At 40.1% G+C, this 19699-nt stretch overlaps 2 protein-coding genes across 2 annotated transcripts in view; both read left to right on the forward strand.

Moving 5' to 3' along the window:
* The first annotated feature begins 1334 nt into the window (after nucleotides 1-1334).
* Reck (Reversion-inducing-cysteine-rich protein with kazal motifs) overlaps nucleotides 1335-19699 on the forward strand; it is a 52056-nt gene continuing 33691 nt past the window's right edge. The window contains exon 1 of the mRNA XM_065230255.1: nucleotides 1335-2448. Within this exon, the coding sequence (XP_065086327.1) occupies nucleotides 2325-2448 (124 nt within the window). The 5' untranslated portion in view covers nucleotides 1335-2324. The remainder of the gene's footprint in view (nucleotides 2449-19699) is intronic.
* Nucleotides 13191-14499, forward strand: LOC135708262 (general odorant-binding protein 45-like). The gene has a single exon (XM_065230264.1). The coding sequence runs from the start codon at nucleotides 13307-13309 to the stop codon at nucleotides 14285-14287; it is 981 nt and encodes a 326-aa protein (XP_065086336.1). The 5' UTR covers nucleotides 13191-13306; the 3' UTR covers nucleotides 14288-14499.

The raw sequence follows: 19699 nt of genomic DNA on the forward strand, positions 1-19699 counted from the left end.
GAAAGAAGAAGAAGAAGAAGAAGACCCTGCGTAAGTGTAAAGCAGTGGACGAGAGAAGACAGACACACACCCAGAAATAACGAAAGCTCAATGTGCAGCCATCGCTCCTACGGCTCCGACGCAAAGAGCGCTTTCAGTGTAGGGTTGCAAATGGGAAACCTAGTTAAAGGGCAATATTGTTCTTCGTTATGCACTTCTTCATCTCTTGCATGCAGTCGTGGTAAGCAAAGTCTGCAAAGAACTCAAAGAAGACATAAGCGCTTCTTGTATTATATTGTGTGGATCGCTTTCTCAAAGATTAGTTGGAAAAGAGTGTGAGAAGAAAATGGGAGAACCACACACTCTTTGTCGAGTGTTCTGAGATGCATGCACAAAGTTGCTTTGCAAACGCTCTGAGGCGCTTTCCAGCTCTGGTTCAGTGTTATCAACTCCCATTGACTTCAAAGGTGTTTAGAGATTTGTAAGCAGTTTCATTATGTTCAGGAATATTCCGAGGACTTACAGGAAGCAGCAGTTCAATTAATTGCTGTAACTTTCAAGAACTTTCGCAGAATTGTGGAAAACTCCGCGAATTTCAGATATGTTTAAACAAATTCAGTACATTAATGGGGCCTTCAGAGAAGTCCCATGAATATTAGGAAAATTTATGAAATTTTAAAGAAGTTCCGAGAACTTTTTGGAAAATTAGGGAACTTTATGAAGGAACGGACACTACAGATATGCCTGGAAATATTCAGGGAAGTTTAAAGATATTAAGGGAACCTCCATGAGTTTCAAGGAAATTCCGAAAGCTTCAGGAAGATAACGTAAACTTTTAAAAAGCTCTTATGAAATTCAGGGAATTTTAGAGAACTTTACTGAAGTTCAGAGATCTTTAAGGTGGTTTAAATAACTTCAAGGAAGTACCGAAAACTTCAGAAAAGGCTGGACTTTCAGGGAAGTTTGCAGATCGTGACGAATTAGTATTTTTTTAATCGAATTTTATGGTGATCTTACAGCAGACGCTTTTTACGCGTACCGTAGTTTTAATTAGAGCGATCTAAATTGTGTCAACATTCCTAAATTGCACACATTTATGGGCACTACATAGAGGAAGCGTATGGATATGAGGTGGACCAAGGCACGCAAATTAAAAATCAGTAAGTTACCAGCTCTAAATTTTCTATGACAGCACTGAAACCAATCAATTTCAACAATAATTCAAATTGCCAAGATTGCAAATTATTATTGAGCTTAAAATTGGTAGATTTTCATGCATTTGGAACCACCCCAACAAACAATTTTAGCTGCAATTCAGCGTATACAGCCAAAAACTACCTGCATAAGGCAAATTTTGGCTGTATAAGCTAGTCTGCAGCTACACTTGTTAGTTGGGACCCTTCAAGTGGAATTACATAATTTAAGAAAATTTTACTATAAAAAATGTATTCAGTATACCTAAGTTACCTTAACCTATCAATTTCAACAATTTAAGGCAATGTTTAAGGTTTTCCCCTACTTTTGTATGGAGGCTTACCACTGTGTAGTGGGCGCCTTGCCTAATACTACTGACAGGCGGAAATGGAACTATAGGTAAGGTTCCAGCGTGATTTGTCACGAGAGAATAATACACCTGTATGTATTTATGTCAGATGTTTAGCATACCATTGATGATCGAAATCATTTTGCAAACGCTATACCAGCCCAGGGTACCAAGAATACACATGTAGGAATTGTTACGTGCTATTGTATTTCCACTGCGTGTCACTTTGAGCTCTCTGGGCTCTCCTGTTATTGTGAATACGATGCTTGATTAATTAATCAATTGAAACGAAGAGTAATGTCGTCCAGTTCTGTTAGCCGAACAAGTCAGTTGATGCAAAGAATGGCACAGCGAGCTGTATAGCATATGAATTTGAAATATTTATAATGGGGTGGTTCTGCTAGAAATTAATCAGCCATTACATGGCTGTTTTATGCATTTCAGTTCACGTGATAGCTACCCGATACGATTTGTTGAAAATTTAACTGTTCCAATCGATGGAATCTGGTTTCTTATCGATGAAAATTAAAATTGACTGCTACCCTAACCGACTGGCTTCAGCGTGGAAGCGCCGCAATGCATCTTAATTGAGCTGTTAGAAATAATTGCATAATGAGTTACGATTAGTGAATCGAGTTTATCGCGGTTTCTTACACTATACTGACCACTGGTGAATTCTATACGCATACTGGACAGAGTGACCACAGAACGGGCTGCAGCGTGCGTGAGTTCGTGTTTTTAGCAGAGTGTTCGGTTTCAAAGTAAATGAGCATTTCCGTTAGCTACTTGATTACGACGGACAATGAGTTGGCGTTATCGAGTGTTGGCGCTTTGTGGATTAGCGGCAGTATCGCTTGCATGGAATTCCGGTTCATCGGAATACGAAGATGATGGCTTTACGCAGCCGAACGTTGCTAACGTGATAGGTGAGTTGACAGCATATACCCCATATAACATACCAAGTTTTTCAATTTTTGACAAGAAAGATAGAAGCAAATACCTACATCGATTCGAATCATCAATTTATGCACGGGGGTTGATCGCCGTGGCAGCACGACATATGTGTCATTTAAGATTAATAGTGGTTATCTCTATTCGGATTGTTTGCATCTTAATCGGGGGTTTATCACGCTGTTGCTGCTTTGGCGGCAAGTTAGGAACATTTTTATCGATTGGTAAATTTGCATTATCTTAATTTTTTATTGGAATTTGCTTTAACCTCTTTTCCATTCATCCATTTAGTGTTGAGCGCATCTTCTTTGCTTAGCTGATATATACATTTTTTTCCATTATATTTAGATAAATTATATGTTCATTAAATAGATATCTTTCCGATTTAATTGAATTGCTTAAAGTATTTAACAAACACTTTTATTTTTTTTTCGATTGTTTCGATTCCTGAGCTTGGCATATCAATATTTTGAATTGTAATTTTGAAACTTTACAATAGCAGGTTCGATTAGTATAATGGATCAAGTGATATTTTCTTTGTAATTCAAAACCCAAATCACCTCACTTTGGTTTTAAATCTTCCGTCTCTATAGGTAGCTAGGTCTTTAAGCATAAATAAATTTCATTACTGCGTCCAAATTTAATGTAACTGGAAAACTTATTGTATAGCAGGTAAAAAACGCACTGGAAGAAGCCCATTTACAATCAGCTTCATTTCGAGTGCAACGACGACATGTTGACAAATTTTCGCACTCGTCCGTTCCGGCTATTATAAATAAATGCAAAACCTACCTATGGTTATGCAAACCATCGTTATGTAGCCTAAACATTATACAGGGTGTGCGAGAATTATCAAAATGCACAAATAGCCATAAGAGTTTATTTTCAATATTTTCTTTGAAAATATTCCCAAGGCTTATGACTTCATAAATTTATATAAATTATCATCAATGGCCACAATATACTCTACAGATATGTCAGGATTTTCTCGATTAATTTTTGAATAGGTCTTACAAACTCATGCAGGCCTACGCTGTTCGGTCAATTTTGAACTACGGAACTGTTCGGAATTTTAAAAAAAATAATGATAAATTCCAAAATTAGTAAACTTATTCCGAACTTGTACATATTTTGTTCAGTTAACTCAATTTAACGATAAAAAATATAATTTGTCAATTTTATTGATATGTCACGTGAAACGGTCATTTGAAATTTTTACCGACCTGTTCAGCTGTTTAAAAACTCGGTAAAATTCTACCGACTTCGGTGATCTGAATTCAGTGCGTATGTGTATGTTGTTGATCAAAAACTTGAATCGCTTTCTACCATGACGAGTGCGGTATTTTCGCAATAATAATACTTACAATTTTTAGTTTAATGTTTGAACTTTGGATTGTATGCATCAATATTGCAAATCCACCATCGCGGTAGAAAGCAAATCAAGATGAACAAATGGAGATAGGACCTATTAAAAAAATAATTCAGAATTTCTCTCTGTAATCTCAATGCAATGCCAGGTGTCCACTGTTGTGGCGGAGGTGTAGCATCACGACATTGACGTGATGTCACACACACTGCCGCCAAAACAGTGGGCGCATTGTCTTAGGCGTCGACGTGGACACGATTTTTGGCACGCTAGCAGATGCCACACCGCCGCCATACTGATAAATGCACAGTGGGCGAAGCCGGTCGTAATTATTTTTCATGATTTATTATTTTAGTATTTTTCTTCTTCAGATTTGCTGATAGATTTTAGCCTCAAATGCAAAATTTCTTGATAATCCGACAAGAACTGAATGTTGTGCATTGCGGTGAAAATGAAATTTCGTTGAAAATCTGTAAGTTTTTGACATAGACATGACACATTGATCTTCCTAGAAGTTCAATAAATATGAATACTTAACTTCAATTACATAATTGTTTCTCATTATTTACGAAGAAAACTAGCACCTTATGTAGTAAAATTAATTTAAATTCGTTATAAGCTTTAAACAAAGTTTATATATTACTGAACCTTTAATTCAAACTGAAAACAATGTTTAGACATTTATAACTAAAATGCGCCCAATTGTGTCAATATGGGGTTTGTACTGCCTGAAAGGGTTTTTCATAGCCTTTATATAAAAAAAATGCTAAAATTGATAATTTTAGGAACCAGCAGGTGTCGATTCTGTCTTGATCTGGAGCATTAAAAATGTGCATGGATATTAAAATAGACCTTCACAGCTATCCAGAAAAGATACTGTTATTGTTTTAAACTTTACATGATATTTGGTATAAAAAAAACCTAATACCATTTTTTTAAATACCTTATTTTGAACGCAAAATGTGGATTCCGGAGACTCAAATTACATTAAAATTATGTTGATTTCGATTTTAAATAAGCAAATCATCGACCGGATTTTGTATGGAATCGCCCCCGTGACGAAGAAACGAGAACAACTAACCTGACTGTGCTTTGAAAACCACGGTTTTCATGAACCGATACGGTTCACCACGGTTCTTTGTGGCATGGTTCGTGTAAATAGTTCTAATTTGTTTGCCAAGTTAGTTCTTTAACATTTATCAGTGTTCATAAATTAAATATTGATTTCAGTGAACCGCAACTAAATTCATCGCGTGAAACCCTCGGTTCACTACCCAAGCCTGGTGCACAGGTCAAATGTGAGATCACGCGTCGCCACTGAAGTTATCAGTAAATATATTTTGGACAATATGATCCATTTGTGTATTTTCCATACATTGCAATGATGGTCCGATCAAGCACTGAAAAAGGTCAGCAACATTTATTTTATTCAATCGAGGGCGTGAATAGCACTTATTATAAAAGTAAAAGTTCCATTACTTTCATTAATTAAAAAACATTATGTATATTACATGAACATTTGTCTGTTGAGTCACTGTTGTCATCAAATAAAATAATATGATATTTAGAATACGCAGATAAACAAATTCACTATTAGCCTTTTTGGCCACAGAAGCGCTTTCATCGCTCAAAATCGGTTTGCCAGTTAAGCGAAAGAGTGGTTAATATTGTTAATACGATATATTTGTTACCAGTTACGTGTTCTGTTATCTTTAAAGATTATTAGCCCTGCCATAAAAAGTTCCTCTACCAAATGCTGCTGATAATTTGCTGAAGGAGTATTGATTCGCGAGAAATCGACGTTTTAAGTCATTGTTTACTTTTTGATACATCTTTCACATACATGATACATCAGGCTCTTTTCACATGGTGCTTGTATGTTGAATTAAGAGCATTGAATAATTTAATCATCTTTTTCCATGTTACTTCAATAAGGTATGATTCTTCGAAAACAATATAGATTTTTATATATGTACACAAAAAATGTCCACTAGTAGCATCAAAGCTTGTCACACGTACACTGCCGATCGAAAGTTTGGGGAACCCAAAAAAAAAGTTCATATATCTGCCATTTTACTCCCAATCTTCATTCTCTAAAGGTCATTTGATAGATAGGGTAAATGTTGGCTTCGACACCAATTTACCGTTTTAGAGAAACAAAAATTAATTGCACTTCGCTGAATATATTCAAACGATTCCTTAATCTTTCCGCAAAGTTGTTCCTTAAACAACATGTGCTGAAATTCTGAACTTAATCGATTTTACTGAGCCAGTTCTATGCACGAAGTGAAAGAATGCAATTTCTCCATATATTTCAACCAAAATCCCCATATAAATTTAAAGCAAACGCGGCAGCTCGTGTTACATCCGAATGAGCTGAAATTGTCAGAGAGTGGTTTTCTCAAATAATGGCACAACTCTGGAGGTTGGCCCGTAGAAAAAAATGATAAAAAAAAACTCCCATATAAATGTGGCCCAGTCTAGTGTATATACAATTAATCTATGCAAAAACCTTAAAACCATGTTCAGCAGCTCTTTCATGACAAATGTTGCATCGATCCAACTTGTTCAGATAATTTTAAGACACCCTGTTAATTCAAATTACCGAGAAATTCATTCTGGCTCAAGCCGAATGGATTCACATAGCAGTCAGCACTCCAGACGGCAGCCAACTCTGCTGTTGCTTGCGTAAATTTTGGGATGTACTCGTCTGGCAAGGTACGCCAATGACAGAATTAATTAAAATGTCAAAATAATCAAAGAACAGAATGTTCCATCACATCACGCTGATAACTGCGCATGCATAGCAGCTGTGCTGACGAAGCATGCATCTAGACATATGGCCTCGTAAACTAGCATCAGTGAAATCAGCTAAAAGTGATTTTTCAAACTCGAGCACCACGCGGCGGATGATGTACGCACCTTTTACAAATCATTAAATTTTCATCTCTACCGTAGAATATAATTGCCACTGTCACGGAATGCCTTCAGGGAGATGGGGCCATTCTTCGGGAGTGGAAAAGGCGTATATTATGGCTGGTTGAAAGGGCAGACGATCACACTTCTAGCTCGTTATGGATTGCAACAGCCTGAAACCAATTAGCAGAGATGCTGGGATTTTTTTTCCTTATGCCACAAATCCAATATAAAATGCCAATTTTTTCCATTAAAAGAGAATTTAAAATTGAATGCATGGTGATTTCATCGGGTTAAATTTTTGTTTAATGATTCTTTAATTCGAATTTGAAGGTAAAGATGAACGCTAAACGGGGTTTTTAAAGAAATTGGCCTTATTTTGCGATATTATTATATTTTGTCATCCAATTTTAAATAAATGGCATATATGTTGTGGATTCACCAAGTATAAATTTTAGCTCTTTGAAATTTTATTTTTAGTTTACTTTTTTTTGCTAAGGTGCAAAGGACGTAAAATATTTTTCCAAAAAATCAATTGCAGTTTTATTTTTGCTGAACACAGGAAATCTATCCATGAAAACAGGCTCTCAATTGCTCATTACAGCTAAAATGCTATTTTTCGTAATTATGAAACTATAAAATACTATAATAATAACTTCTATGTATAAAAAGCAAGAAGAGACGGTAAAGTTTGTGTATGATATAAAAAAATTGTCAAATTTGCTTTCTGAAGGTCACAACTAGCGATTTTATGATAACTGATTGCTCGCTCATCGCGTTGCTCATCGTTAGAGCTAATCACTATTGTGAACCTCTGAAAGCTAAATTGACAGGTTTTATGTGGCAAATTTTACTTTCTCTTCTTACATCTTGCAAATAAGAATTATCATTAATATATCTCATAGCTTAAAAAATCCGAAAAATAGCATGGATAAGTCCAAATTCTGCTATCCACATGCTTATGTTGGTTAGGCAATAATCATAATTAACAAGTTATTACTGAGAGTGGTTGAGATCAATGGATAGAATGATTTTATATTATAACAGTAGTAGAAATAATAGTGTGATTCTTGGCAGTTACACGGAGCACCTAGAACCGCTATGGTCACACCCGAACATGTCCCGGTTACCCCCGGGGAAACGTTAAAAAAGTACCATAAGCCAAAACCAAATCACATGACCATTCATGAACAATATCATTGGCGGCCATGATGAGCTCTCAGTACATGTTCTGGACAGAGTTGATAATAGAAGAGTTACGCAGACTGAAACCAAAATCTACCTATCGAACTGTCAAACCGTCTATCTGTCGAGGACAAATTGACTATGTTGCGTGGTAAGCATTGTTATCGAAACTAGAGGAAACTTTCACAACCCAGGTGAAGTCATCCGAGGTGTAAACAAAAACAACGGTTGCCAAAATAAAAAAAATCCCATATATCGACACTCTGCGTAACTCTTCTTTCCGGATACCCTCGTAGAAGTGGTCTAGACCAGATTTAAGCCATTGCGACGATACATAATCACATCATATTCAATACTTGGGACCTGCTCACATTCGTCACTCTTGTACATGTTCACACTTGTAATGTACTTAGTTTTTTCCCCTTGATTTGATTTCCGTAGTGAGTACCAATGCTACCGATACCAGGGATTGAACCCTGGCCTTTTGGGGTGAGAGGCAATCACTCTTACCACTACACAACCGGTGCCGCTAAATGTACTTAGTTCAAAAACTTGAGCATAACAAAACAAATCTTTGAGGCCAGAAGTAGAATCACGGTAATTTATGATGTATCCTATGAAATATATCGATATCAGTGATATGTTGAATCATGCAGTGTATCAAAATTGCCTACAAAATGGTGAGTTGACAACCTGGAAGGAGCGGAATACCTAGCCCTGGTCCTCACAAGTGCCTACTTCACGCCTCCTCGAGTCATATGATAACAAAAGACTACCAGCTGAAACATGGACACAGCTGGTTGGCGTAGCCTGGGCAATGTTGCCAGTCCGGCAATAGCAAAGTGAAGAGGTGCGATGCGAACACTGGCGCGGTAACCATAGTACGGTGATAGAGGAAATGCTTCACCAAACCTGAGCGTCTGCTCACCATGGAGGTGCGGCTCAAAACGGCGTCTGTTCTCCATGTTAGGAGCGGCTGATCACCGTCCTAGTGCCAGCGTGGGACTCTAAACAGAGCTGTGCACGATGGTCCCCCGGCGAGACAGGGGGTTGGGGCAGGTCCAACAAGCCGCCCTGGAAAAAAACAAAGTTGCAAATACCGAAGAAAGAAATACGGATCGGAACAATCGGCACAGACCTACGCGACGAAATAAAGACTACGATTGGAAACTCGGAACATGGAACTGCAAATCGCTCGGCTTCCCGGGTTGCGATAGGTTAATCTATGACGAACTTCAACCACGCAACTTCGAAGTCGTAGCACTGCAGGAACTTTGCTGGACGGGACAAAAGGTATGGAAAAGCGGGCATCGAGCGGCTACTTTCTACCAGAGCTGTGGCACCACCAACGAGCTGGGAACCGGCTTTGTAGTGCTGGGTAAGATGCGCCAACGCGTGATTGGTTGGCAGCCGATCAACGCGAGGATGTGCAAGTTGAGGATTAAGGGCCGTTTCTTCAACTACAGCATCATCAACGTGCACTGCCCACACGAAGGGAGACCCGACGACGAGAAAGAAGCGTTCTATGCGCAGCTGGAGCAGGTGTACGACGGCTGTTCGCAACGGGACGTCAAAATCGTCATCGGCGACATGAACGCTCAGGTAGGACGGGAGGCAATGTATAGACCGGCAATCGGGCCAAACAGCCTGCATGCCGTATCGAACGACAACGGCCAACGATGCGTGAACTTTGCAGCCTCCCGGGGTATGGTAGTTCGAAGTACCTTTTTCCCCCGCAAGGATATCCACAAAGCCACCTGGAGATCACCTGACCAACACACAGAAAACCAAATCGATCACGTTCTAACCGACGGGAAATTCTTCTCCGACATTATCAACGTCCGCACGTACCGCAGTGCGAACATAGATTCGGACCACTACCTAGTTGCAGTATGCATGCGCTCAAAACTCTCGACGGTGCATAACACACGTCGAAGTCGAACGCCACGACCCAACATTGAGCAACTACGGGACACCGGAGTTGCCCAGGACTACGCGCAGCAGCTGGAAGTTGCACTACCCACGGAAGAGCAGCTTGGCGCAGCTTTTCTTGAAGATGGCTGGAGGGACATCCGTTCAGCCATAGGTAGTACTGCTGTAGCGGCACTAGGTACTGCAATCCCGAACCGAAGAAATGACTGGTTTGACGGCGAATGCAAACTGTTAGTAGAGGAGAAGAATGCAGCACGGGCGAGAATGCTGCAACACCGCACGAGATTGAATGTGGAGCGATACAGACAAGCGCGGAACAGACAAAACTCGGTTTTCCGAAGGAAGAAGCGTCAGCAGGAAGATCGAGATCGCGAGGCGATGGAAAATCTGTACCGCGTAAACGACACACGGAAGTTCTACGAGAAGCTAAATAGTTCGCGCAAAGGCTACGTGCCGCAAGCCGATATGTGCAAGGACTTGGACGGTAACCTTCTCACGAACGAGTGTGAGGTGATTGAGAGGTGGAAGCAGTACTATGACGAGCACCTCAACGGTGAAGCAGCAGAAAACGAAGGTGGCACGGCAACAGACCTTGGAGCACGCGCAGAAGACGACAGGCTACCGGCCCCTGATCTTCAAGAAGTTGAGGAGGAGATCGGTCGGCTGAAGAACAACAAAGCAACTGGTGTAGATCAACTACCAAGTGAGCTATTGAAATACGGTGGTGAAGCACTGGCTAGAGCGCTGCACTGGGTAATTGCCAAGATTTGGGAGGAGGAGATATTACCGGAGGAGTGGATGGAAGGTGTCGTATGCCCAATCTACAAAAAGGGCGACAAGTTGGATTGCTGCAACTACCGCGCGATCACACTGCTGAGCGCCGCCTACAAGGTACTCTCTTAAATTCTATGCCGCCGTCTGTCACCATATGCAAGAGAGTTCGTGGGGCAATACCAGGCGGTTCATGGGTGCCCGCGCTACCACGGACCAAATTTTCGCGATTCGGCAGGTTCTGCAGAAATGCCGCGAATACAACGTGCCCACACATCATTTGTTCATCGATTTCAAATCCGCATACGACATAATCGATCGAGATCAGCTATGGCAGATTATGCACGAGTACGGATTTCCGGATAAACTGACGCGATTGGTCAAGGCGACGATGGATCGAGTGACGTGCGTTGTTCGAGTATCGGGGACACTCTCGAGTCCCTTTGAATCTCGAAGGGGGTTACGGCAGGGTGATGGACTTTCGTGTCTGCTGTTCAACATCGCGTTAGAAGGTGTGATCAGAAGAGCTGGGATAGACACGAGTGGCACGATATTCAGGAAGTCCATCCAGCTCCTTGGTTTCGCCGATGACATTGACATTATGGCACGGAACTTTGAGATGATGGCGGAAACGTACATCAGACTGAAGGCTGAAGATAGACGGATTGGACTTGCCATCAACGCATCAAAGACAAAATATATGAAAGCAAGAGGTTCTAGGGAAGACAATGTTAGCCTCCCACCCCGAGTTCAGATTGACGGTGACGAAATCGAGGTGGTCGATGAGTTCGTGTATTTGGGCTCACTGGTGACCGCCGAAAATGATACCAGCAGAGAAATTCAAAGACGCATTATGGCAGGGAATCGTGCCTACTTTGGACTCCGGAGGACGCTCCGGTCGAATAAAATTCGCCGCCGCACGAAGTTGACTGTCTACAAGACGCTGATTAGACCGGTGGTCCTTTACGGCCACGAGACCTGGACTATGCTCGTGGAGGACCAACGCGCCCTTGGTGTTTTCGAACGGAAGGTGTTGCGTACCATCTACGGTGGAGTGCAGATGGATGACGGAACGTGGAGGAGGCGAATGAACCACGAATTGCACCAGCTGCTGGTAGAACCATCCATCGTCCACATTGCAAAAATTGGGCGACTACGGTGGGCTGGGCACGTCGTAAGAATGCCGCACGACGACCCAGTGAAAATGGTTCTAGAAAGCGACCCAACAGGAACAAGAAGAAGAGGCGCGCAGCGGGCAAGGTGGATCGACCAAGTAGAAGGTGACCTGCGGACCCTTCGCAGACTACGAGGCTGGCGAACTGTGGCCATGGATCGAGTAGAGTGGAGACGACTTCTTCGGACAGCAGAGGACAACAAGGCCTTAGCCTGATTGGTAAGGTAAGGTATCAAAATTGCCCGTGCAGCTGTCCTTATATTTTAGAAATACAGTTGTACAAGCACATTTAAAAAAGATAGATTTCTGATTTCTTGGCTACTATTTCGTCAATTCTTATTTTTTATCGATAATCGGTATAGTATTGGGCGTATTTGATTGAGTATGTTATAGTACGTTCAGACTACAGAGTTATAACATGTTATAGCGCTAACTTGATGGTGGTTTCTGTGTTGCAATTATTTGACAACCGTTATAACATGTTATAACTCTCCAGTCTGTACAGCGTTTTAGGGAAGATGCATAAATGACGTAGCATTTGAGGGGGAGGGGGTTTTCAGAAGTTGTGACCGGCCATATACTTGGCAAAGCAACATAGGTTACCGAAGAAGAGGAGGGTGGTAAAAACTGGTCAAAAATATACTACGTCATTAATGGATGGACCTCAAGAGAATAAACTTATTTTATAAAAAAATCTTTTTCTCTTAAAATTTCATTTTCTGGAAAATGAATGATCCAAACTTTATGAAATTTAGCTCATTTGTAGTCAATACTACGACCTTTTATATTCCGCTTATTTTACTTAAATCCGTCCACTGAACAAAAAGTTGAAAATTGGGCGTTTTACTAGAATTATTTAATCTTCACACAGACTCTTTCAATCATGAATAAAACTGTACCGATAAATCAATAAAAAATTGATCAGCCACTTGCCAAGATTTCTGAAATCTATCATTTTACAGTGTTCCTAACACTTGTACTGTGTGTTACGACACGATATATCGAATTTCGAGGGAAAAAACATCGGTATTGCGATATATCGGAAATATCATCGTATCTCTATCCGAATGGATAGAAAGCTATTTATAATCAAATATGAAAGTGCTCACTTTACAGTCATGATGAAGATTGTGCAATAATTGCTCTGAATTGAATCGTCAAAAGTAAATAATTGTACTTTTTGGCATAAATTAATGCGCTACAACTGTTATCTCCAAGCAAAACAACACGCCCGTTTTTATATTCATTAAAACAAAATATAAAGTGTAAAAACATTTACCCGGAAGGAGTGGGACTGCCTATCGTCTAAACGTGTCTTCTGTTAACTTCTTTGTTGTAGAAATGTTGCCATGATAAAACCGTGCTTGGGAAACCAGTAGGATATTTCAACTATAAAAGCTTTAGACATTGTAGGTATTGCAGTTCAGTTCTACCTTCATTTTATTTCAGTAAACATATTTTCAAAAGGAGGAATCTGGTAGAGACTTCAATGAATTTCTTCATCGGATTGCTCATCGCAGCCATTGCGGCAACAGCATCAGCTGTTTATTACCCACCGTCAGTTCCTTCGTCAGAAGTTGAAGAGTCGCATTATGCATACCAATTGAAGAGTTTCCGGCAAGAACTGGACGAGTGCGCCGAGTACCTGCAAATTTCGTCACAATCCGTGGACAACCTTGTGGCCAGCAACTACGTAACGGATGATTCGAATTTGAAGTGTTTAATTCGATGTGCCGGTATTAACGCTGGATGGTGGGGTGTTGGAGGTAATTATTCCGGACTGCACGCCCCTGTTATCGAAAGCTACTTCCAGCCAGCTTGTGACGATACCTGTTATGCTAAACGTACTAAGGAATGTTTGGATTCTAAAGTGATCAAATGTCAAGACGATTGCTCTCAGGCATATGAATCGTTCTTGTGCTACTACCACCAGTATGGAAACCTCAAGAGTTCCGAAGAATACATCCCACTGCCGCAGTTGGATGCCATCCAGGCTGCCATTGATTGTATACTTATTCTGCGTACGCCGTCAGAACTGCTTGAGCAATACAGCCAGGGAGTTTTCCCAGCGGCTCCTGAAACTCAATGTTTGTACCGTTGCCAATACATAGCCGAAGGACTTTACGATGGAGTTACAATCAACTTGACTCGTATCTATATTCGTAACTGGTATGCGGAAAACCCAACACCGATAAAAAGCCCGGAAACTCAGGCATGTATAGATTCTGCATTGAATAACAATGCTTGCAACGAATGCGCTCGAGTCTACAAAGCTAGTTCTTGCACTGATAATTATGCTAATCCTCATCATACATCTGCGATTTTGGAAGCTGCCTCAAAATTGGTTTTGTCTCAAAAAACTTGCAACGATGAAGACCTGTCTCCCAAATACAACGCAGGAACTCCTGAACCAACACCATGTCAAAATTCGACTGTCACCCCCGATCCCCCAGCAGCTTCACCATATTGACCAATTTGACCATTTGAAAGATTGTTACGAATGAATCTACATATAATGACTATGCAATATAAATATATGCGTATTAATTGAGCATTACGTTCTGACGTTTTTTATAATTACTCTTTATTTTTTAAGCCCCTTCAGAATAAAATATCATGATGTAGTAAGGTGGAGCCTAGGTTGGGACAAAGTTTGACATCCGTTGGAGAATTAAAATTCCATATACAGGAACCGCCCTTAGCTCGGTCGGTTTCCCCTTTCGGGACAACTTTTGCTTTACATATTTTAAGTGCTTATTCATGGTTATATCGCTAAAATCATCCACGACTGTAATAACGCAACCATGCAGCAATTGTGATAAACATCAATTTTACAGAAACCATGTGGATAGCAGTTTATTTCACGCACAGGGATGAGAATTATATTAGATCAAATATTCGGATTTCCGTAAATATGCAAAAAAAAAAAATCAAGAATTTTACCTTTTTGAGCATAAGCATGAGCATGAGCATGATTGACCGCCCACGGTTGCTACTCTGATATTGCCAGACCAGCTGTAATTACACAGAGAACCAATAGACGATGGACTAGCAATCATCCTCAATGTGTAAAAACTGGTGATCTCGAATTAGGCAATACCAGCGCCAGCCGCGCCTGAACGCAGGTCAAGAAAGGAATGGGTAGAATTGTGTTGACATGACACTCGCTTTGATGGAAGCCGAGGAATCCTCTGTACTTCCACGAGGAATCACAGGGTTGTTGGGTAAGAGGGTTGGGTTAGCAGCAGGGTTCGTTTTGGTAAACGATAAGCTGAATTGATGCCCTAACGATCGTATAACGCGAAGGAGCTTGGGATTGAACCCACGGTCTTCTGCTCAGTAAGCAAAAACGTTTGCCACTAGGCAGACGAGCTCCTTTTTAATCATTGACGAATCTTGAATGTGGATGGGCTTGAGATTAGACTCATGATGTTCTGCTCAGTAAGCAAAAACGGTTGCTCTAAGGGCACCGAGCCTCTCATATCACATTATAGCGTTACTCAAGTTTTTATAACTATTCAAACCCGGCACCGACGACAACGAAAAGTTTTACAAAATACACGATAAACAAGCGATATTTTAATATTTTTAATATGAAAGGATCTGGAACCGCGTTTTTCTCCTCAGTATGCAAGCCACTGCAACCGACGATCTTTGAAATCCTAAAACTAAAAGCTACGAAAGAGTACTTAGGCCTTCACTAAGATCCACTTTCACGCGACGTTCAATTTTTCGATTTTCTCTTTACTCATGGTTCAGACAATCATAACAAGCTATGACCCACGTGACGATTGTTTAAGGCCTGGTTATGCAGCCGAAAACTATTGATGAATCTACGCGAAACTGCACCAGTGTATGCGACACCTTGGTTTGAAATCCAAAACCACAAAAGTGATGATGTACTAAAAAATATTCCATACGATTTGACAGCTAGCAAAACGTCATTATCATTTTCACATAATTTACATCTGCTGGTCGACCGTAGCGTAGATTCATCAATTAGCGAATTTGTTTATTATTTATTATTATCGGGGTTGGAACCAGTTCCAACCCAGTGTGAAACCGAACTTTTTGTCAGTGCGAACCTGAACCTGAGGTAGGTTTTAAAAACAAACGATCAAACTGACGTTTGTCAGAAAACAAGCAGAGTCGATCTTGATACCCGATCCAGGTTGGAACTGAATAATAAACAAATTCGCTATATGAAAGCGAATGCACGCACAAAACAGAGAACACACTTAATACACAACCGTATCCAAAGGCGTTCGAAACTCGACTCAATTAATTTTACTCTCATTCTGTCAATCAAGAATTTTACCTTTTTGAACTTACAAATTGTCAAAAAGCAGTTAAAATGTTTATTTTTAACGGTGCAAATTTCAAAAGGGTTTTCCAGAATGGAAATTGTGATATCTTTTTTTTTGTAATACATTTAGGCTATACTATTTTCCATCATGTAAGCTGGATGCCGTCTGTTATTTGGCTCCAGTTTCCCCTGCATGATCGTGTCACATGCTCTCACTAACGTTTTCGTTTTTGTCAGCTCGTGCGCGTTCAGTTCCGCGGGGCCGCTGTCCACACGGAGTGCTTCAACGAAAAGATCCTTATCGAAAGCCTTCGTGTGTGTATGTGTGTGTGTGTGTCATCCTCTACACCTCGCCCAGCTGAGAGCGTTGGACGAATAGAACTGTGAATAATTTGATCAAATCTAATGCTCCTTTGTTTCGTGAAGATCCGTACTTTAAAAAGGATAACTTTTGGGGCAAGACAAAGCTTCCTAAACAAGTGTAAGACATAGATGCCCTTATTCGCACTATCTGTTCAGGGATAGAAGGAACATAAGAGCCACCGCAGCCATCTGAATCTTGAACCGGGTACCTAAGAAACCCACAATACCCGCGGCAACAGCCAGCAAATGATGTCCTGTCGTATTTAGTTCTTGAATATTGTTGCATTTATAAATTCATTTTATGTTATGAACTTTAATAAATATAATTTTATTAAATGTATGGATTTCCCCAAATTTTGACCCGGATAGCTCAGTTTGTTCCAACAGCATCGTTAAAAAAACCTCTGGTGATGACTATTGTCCGAGCTAATCAACGGTTGTTCATTTTATTTTATTTCCTTTGCTGCTTCAATCTCTGCCACCGAACAACGGCTCTGTTACCGGAATGAGTAAAAAACACAAGAACAACAATAAAAAACATTTTGTTTATTATGGCCAACGATTGCTGGTTATTGCCGATGTTACAATCGATACATACTACATACACTACACTTTGCGTTTTCCTAGACATGTGAGATTCACGAGGAGCTATAAATGAAACGGACCTGCAAAACTATGTAGGTGGTTAGGCCTTGTAACGAAACAAACACAGAACGCACACACGAGGAAGAAGGTTCTCGTTGTATATTTTTTACACTTGGAAGCCCTAATACAACATTACCATAAACGAACGATAACCCAAACAGTAGACCTATACTACAAACTGTTTGGATGATACCCCGAACACGTCTTTATATTTTGCTTAATAGGGAGGAGCTCCGGGAGCACGAAATAGACGCAGACGGACCGACGTATCGACTAATGGAGCAAGGAAGATTAATCAGAATAAATTCATCAGTAATAAGTGAAACAAAATTCCGAAAAGAAAACAAAGGTCCCCCCCTCACAAGGCTTCCAACTGAACTGAACCATTAAATAATTTTAAAATTAGAATAAAATATTAATGAGGGACATTGTTTATGAGTTTCTCTTACTTTTCCTTCAAGACTTGAGTTTAGCGTCCGCTTTCATCCGTGCCCTTAACTCTCTTGCTTCTTCCAATCGTTTTTCTTTAGCAGTGCCTACCGTTTGGCCTCCTCTTCGATTATCCCGAATTTGTAGTAGCAACACGCATCATTTTTGTACTTGAAAACAGGCAGCTGCTTGCTTTCTCTCCACTGTCCTTCTCGGCATCCGGGGACGTAACATCCATCACCATTACCTCTTCTTCCAGGACCTCAACCACCTCCTTCCCAAGTAGCACAATTCCGTCCCAAAAAGTTGCAGCAACTTGTTTATAACTGAAATAAGTCATACATAAGTTTCCAAGACCAATTTATAACAAGGGTGCTACTAGGGTTGCTTGGCGATTCACCTCCAGTCACTACACCAGCGTATGAACTGGTAATACTCTGTTCTTCACTCCGTTGTTGTTTTTCTTCTTCCTTAAGTTATTGCTTCCGATCCATCCGCTTGGGGCAGATTCATCAGATTCCCCTCCGTCTTACAAAGGAAACACACATTTTTGTTCTCTTGATAGAATATGTTGCCCTTTCGTTTGAGGAAACGCAGCGTGTTGGTATTTTCTCAATGTTTAAATACATCCATATATAGACCCCGCACACATGTGTGCATTTCGAGGCCCAATTCAGCTGCAAATTTTTACCGAACTACACGCTTTACATCAGCGTATTTCCCTAGCACCAATGCTAGATCGCTATCCGGGACTTTTGGTGGGAGGTCGTATACTCTCCCGTACTGAACGGTGCCTACATGCCTACTTCGGCTGACTTCCTATCTGCTAACGGTTGTGCATCGTTTTCTCGGATTTAAACATAGATTTTCCTCCGTTATGCGATATGTTGCGATCATTTGAGTGGGATCCACGTCTAGCGTTTTCACAAATTCGCATTTTCTTCCATGAAGCGCTTTGAACTGCTAGCTGTGAAGCTGAATATAATCGTCAGCTTTATTTCCACCGATATCTCACCTAGCTGTTTGCTTCCAACGGGCAACGGCAAAAGCGAACGAACTTTAAACAATGCACGCTAATCCAGTCAATAAGGCATTTCTGAGTTTTTGAACTGCGGAACTGTTCGGTCAACGGTTTTAAAAACTGTGAAAAAATTAAGAATGTGAAAATTTGGATTTAAACTTGAAACAGTTTGAAAATTTGTCCAAAAGTGTTTGCTCTTCAATTTTTGTCAATTTTAAGGCATCCAATTTTAAAATTTTACAAAAATATACAATAGCAAATATTGAAAACATATGAAAATTGAACACTTTTTTGGATTTTAAACCCAACATTACTTAAAAAAGTAGCGTGTACGTTTTTTCCTGGAATGGCTATATTTTTTCCAACAACTTTGTTTCAGATGATTTCAATCGAAAGTGACATTTTCGTCTACACACTTAGAAAAATTAATGTAAATTTAGGTGCTCTGAGACTGACATATACAAGCGTCAATTTTGACAAAAAATTGAGTCATAATAGAAGCGAAATTCAGCTCAATCAAACGTACTTCCGAACTTTTCAGTCTCGGAGCACTTAATTTTACATGACATGTTTGTTTTCGTCTCATTCTTTATGTCAAAGATGGATTCCGCCACGTGTAAGATTAGGTATTTCTAAGTGTGTATGATTGACTTAAAAAAACGATTACGCTATTTTAGTTTTGCAATTTTCAAATTGGTTTTTTATGACGACAATTAACAAGCCAATTGTAGTTTTGATGAAACTGCCGTTGTCGGCAGGCGTCTTTTCAACTATTAATTTACGATATGTTGTATTTTTCCCACACACTTAGATATAACTAATTTTACACGCGACGGAATCCGTCTTTGACATAAAAGATGAGACGTAAACCAACATGTCATGTAATATTAAGTACTCCGAGACTGAAAACTTCGTTCCTCGACGAAAAGTACGATTGATTGAGCTATATTTCGCGCCTGTTATGACTCAAATTTATGTCCAAATTGACGCTCGTATATGTCACTCTCAGAGCACCTAAATTTACATGAATTTTTCAATGTGTGCATTTTAATCTTTCTTGAATTGCTACCAATCTAACCGGATTGTTGCGTATGGACAACTAGAACCATAGTTCGAGC

This window comes from Ochlerotatus camptorhynchus, unplaced genomic scaffold (assembly GCF_037179485.1).
Source record: "Ochlerotatus camptorhynchus isolate MF236.1 unplaced genomic scaffold, CSIRO-AGI_Acam_v1.1 ptg000329l, whole genome shotgun sequence".
Taxonomy (NCBI): Eukaryota; Metazoa; Arthropoda; class Insecta; order Diptera; family Culicidae; genus Ochlerotatus; species Ochlerotatus camptorhynchus.

Coding starts and splice junctions, on each gene's coding strand:
- LOC135708262 (XM_065230264.1), top strand. CDS start 13,307: ATGAATTTCTTCATCGGATTGCTCATCGCAGCCATTGCGGCAACAGCA.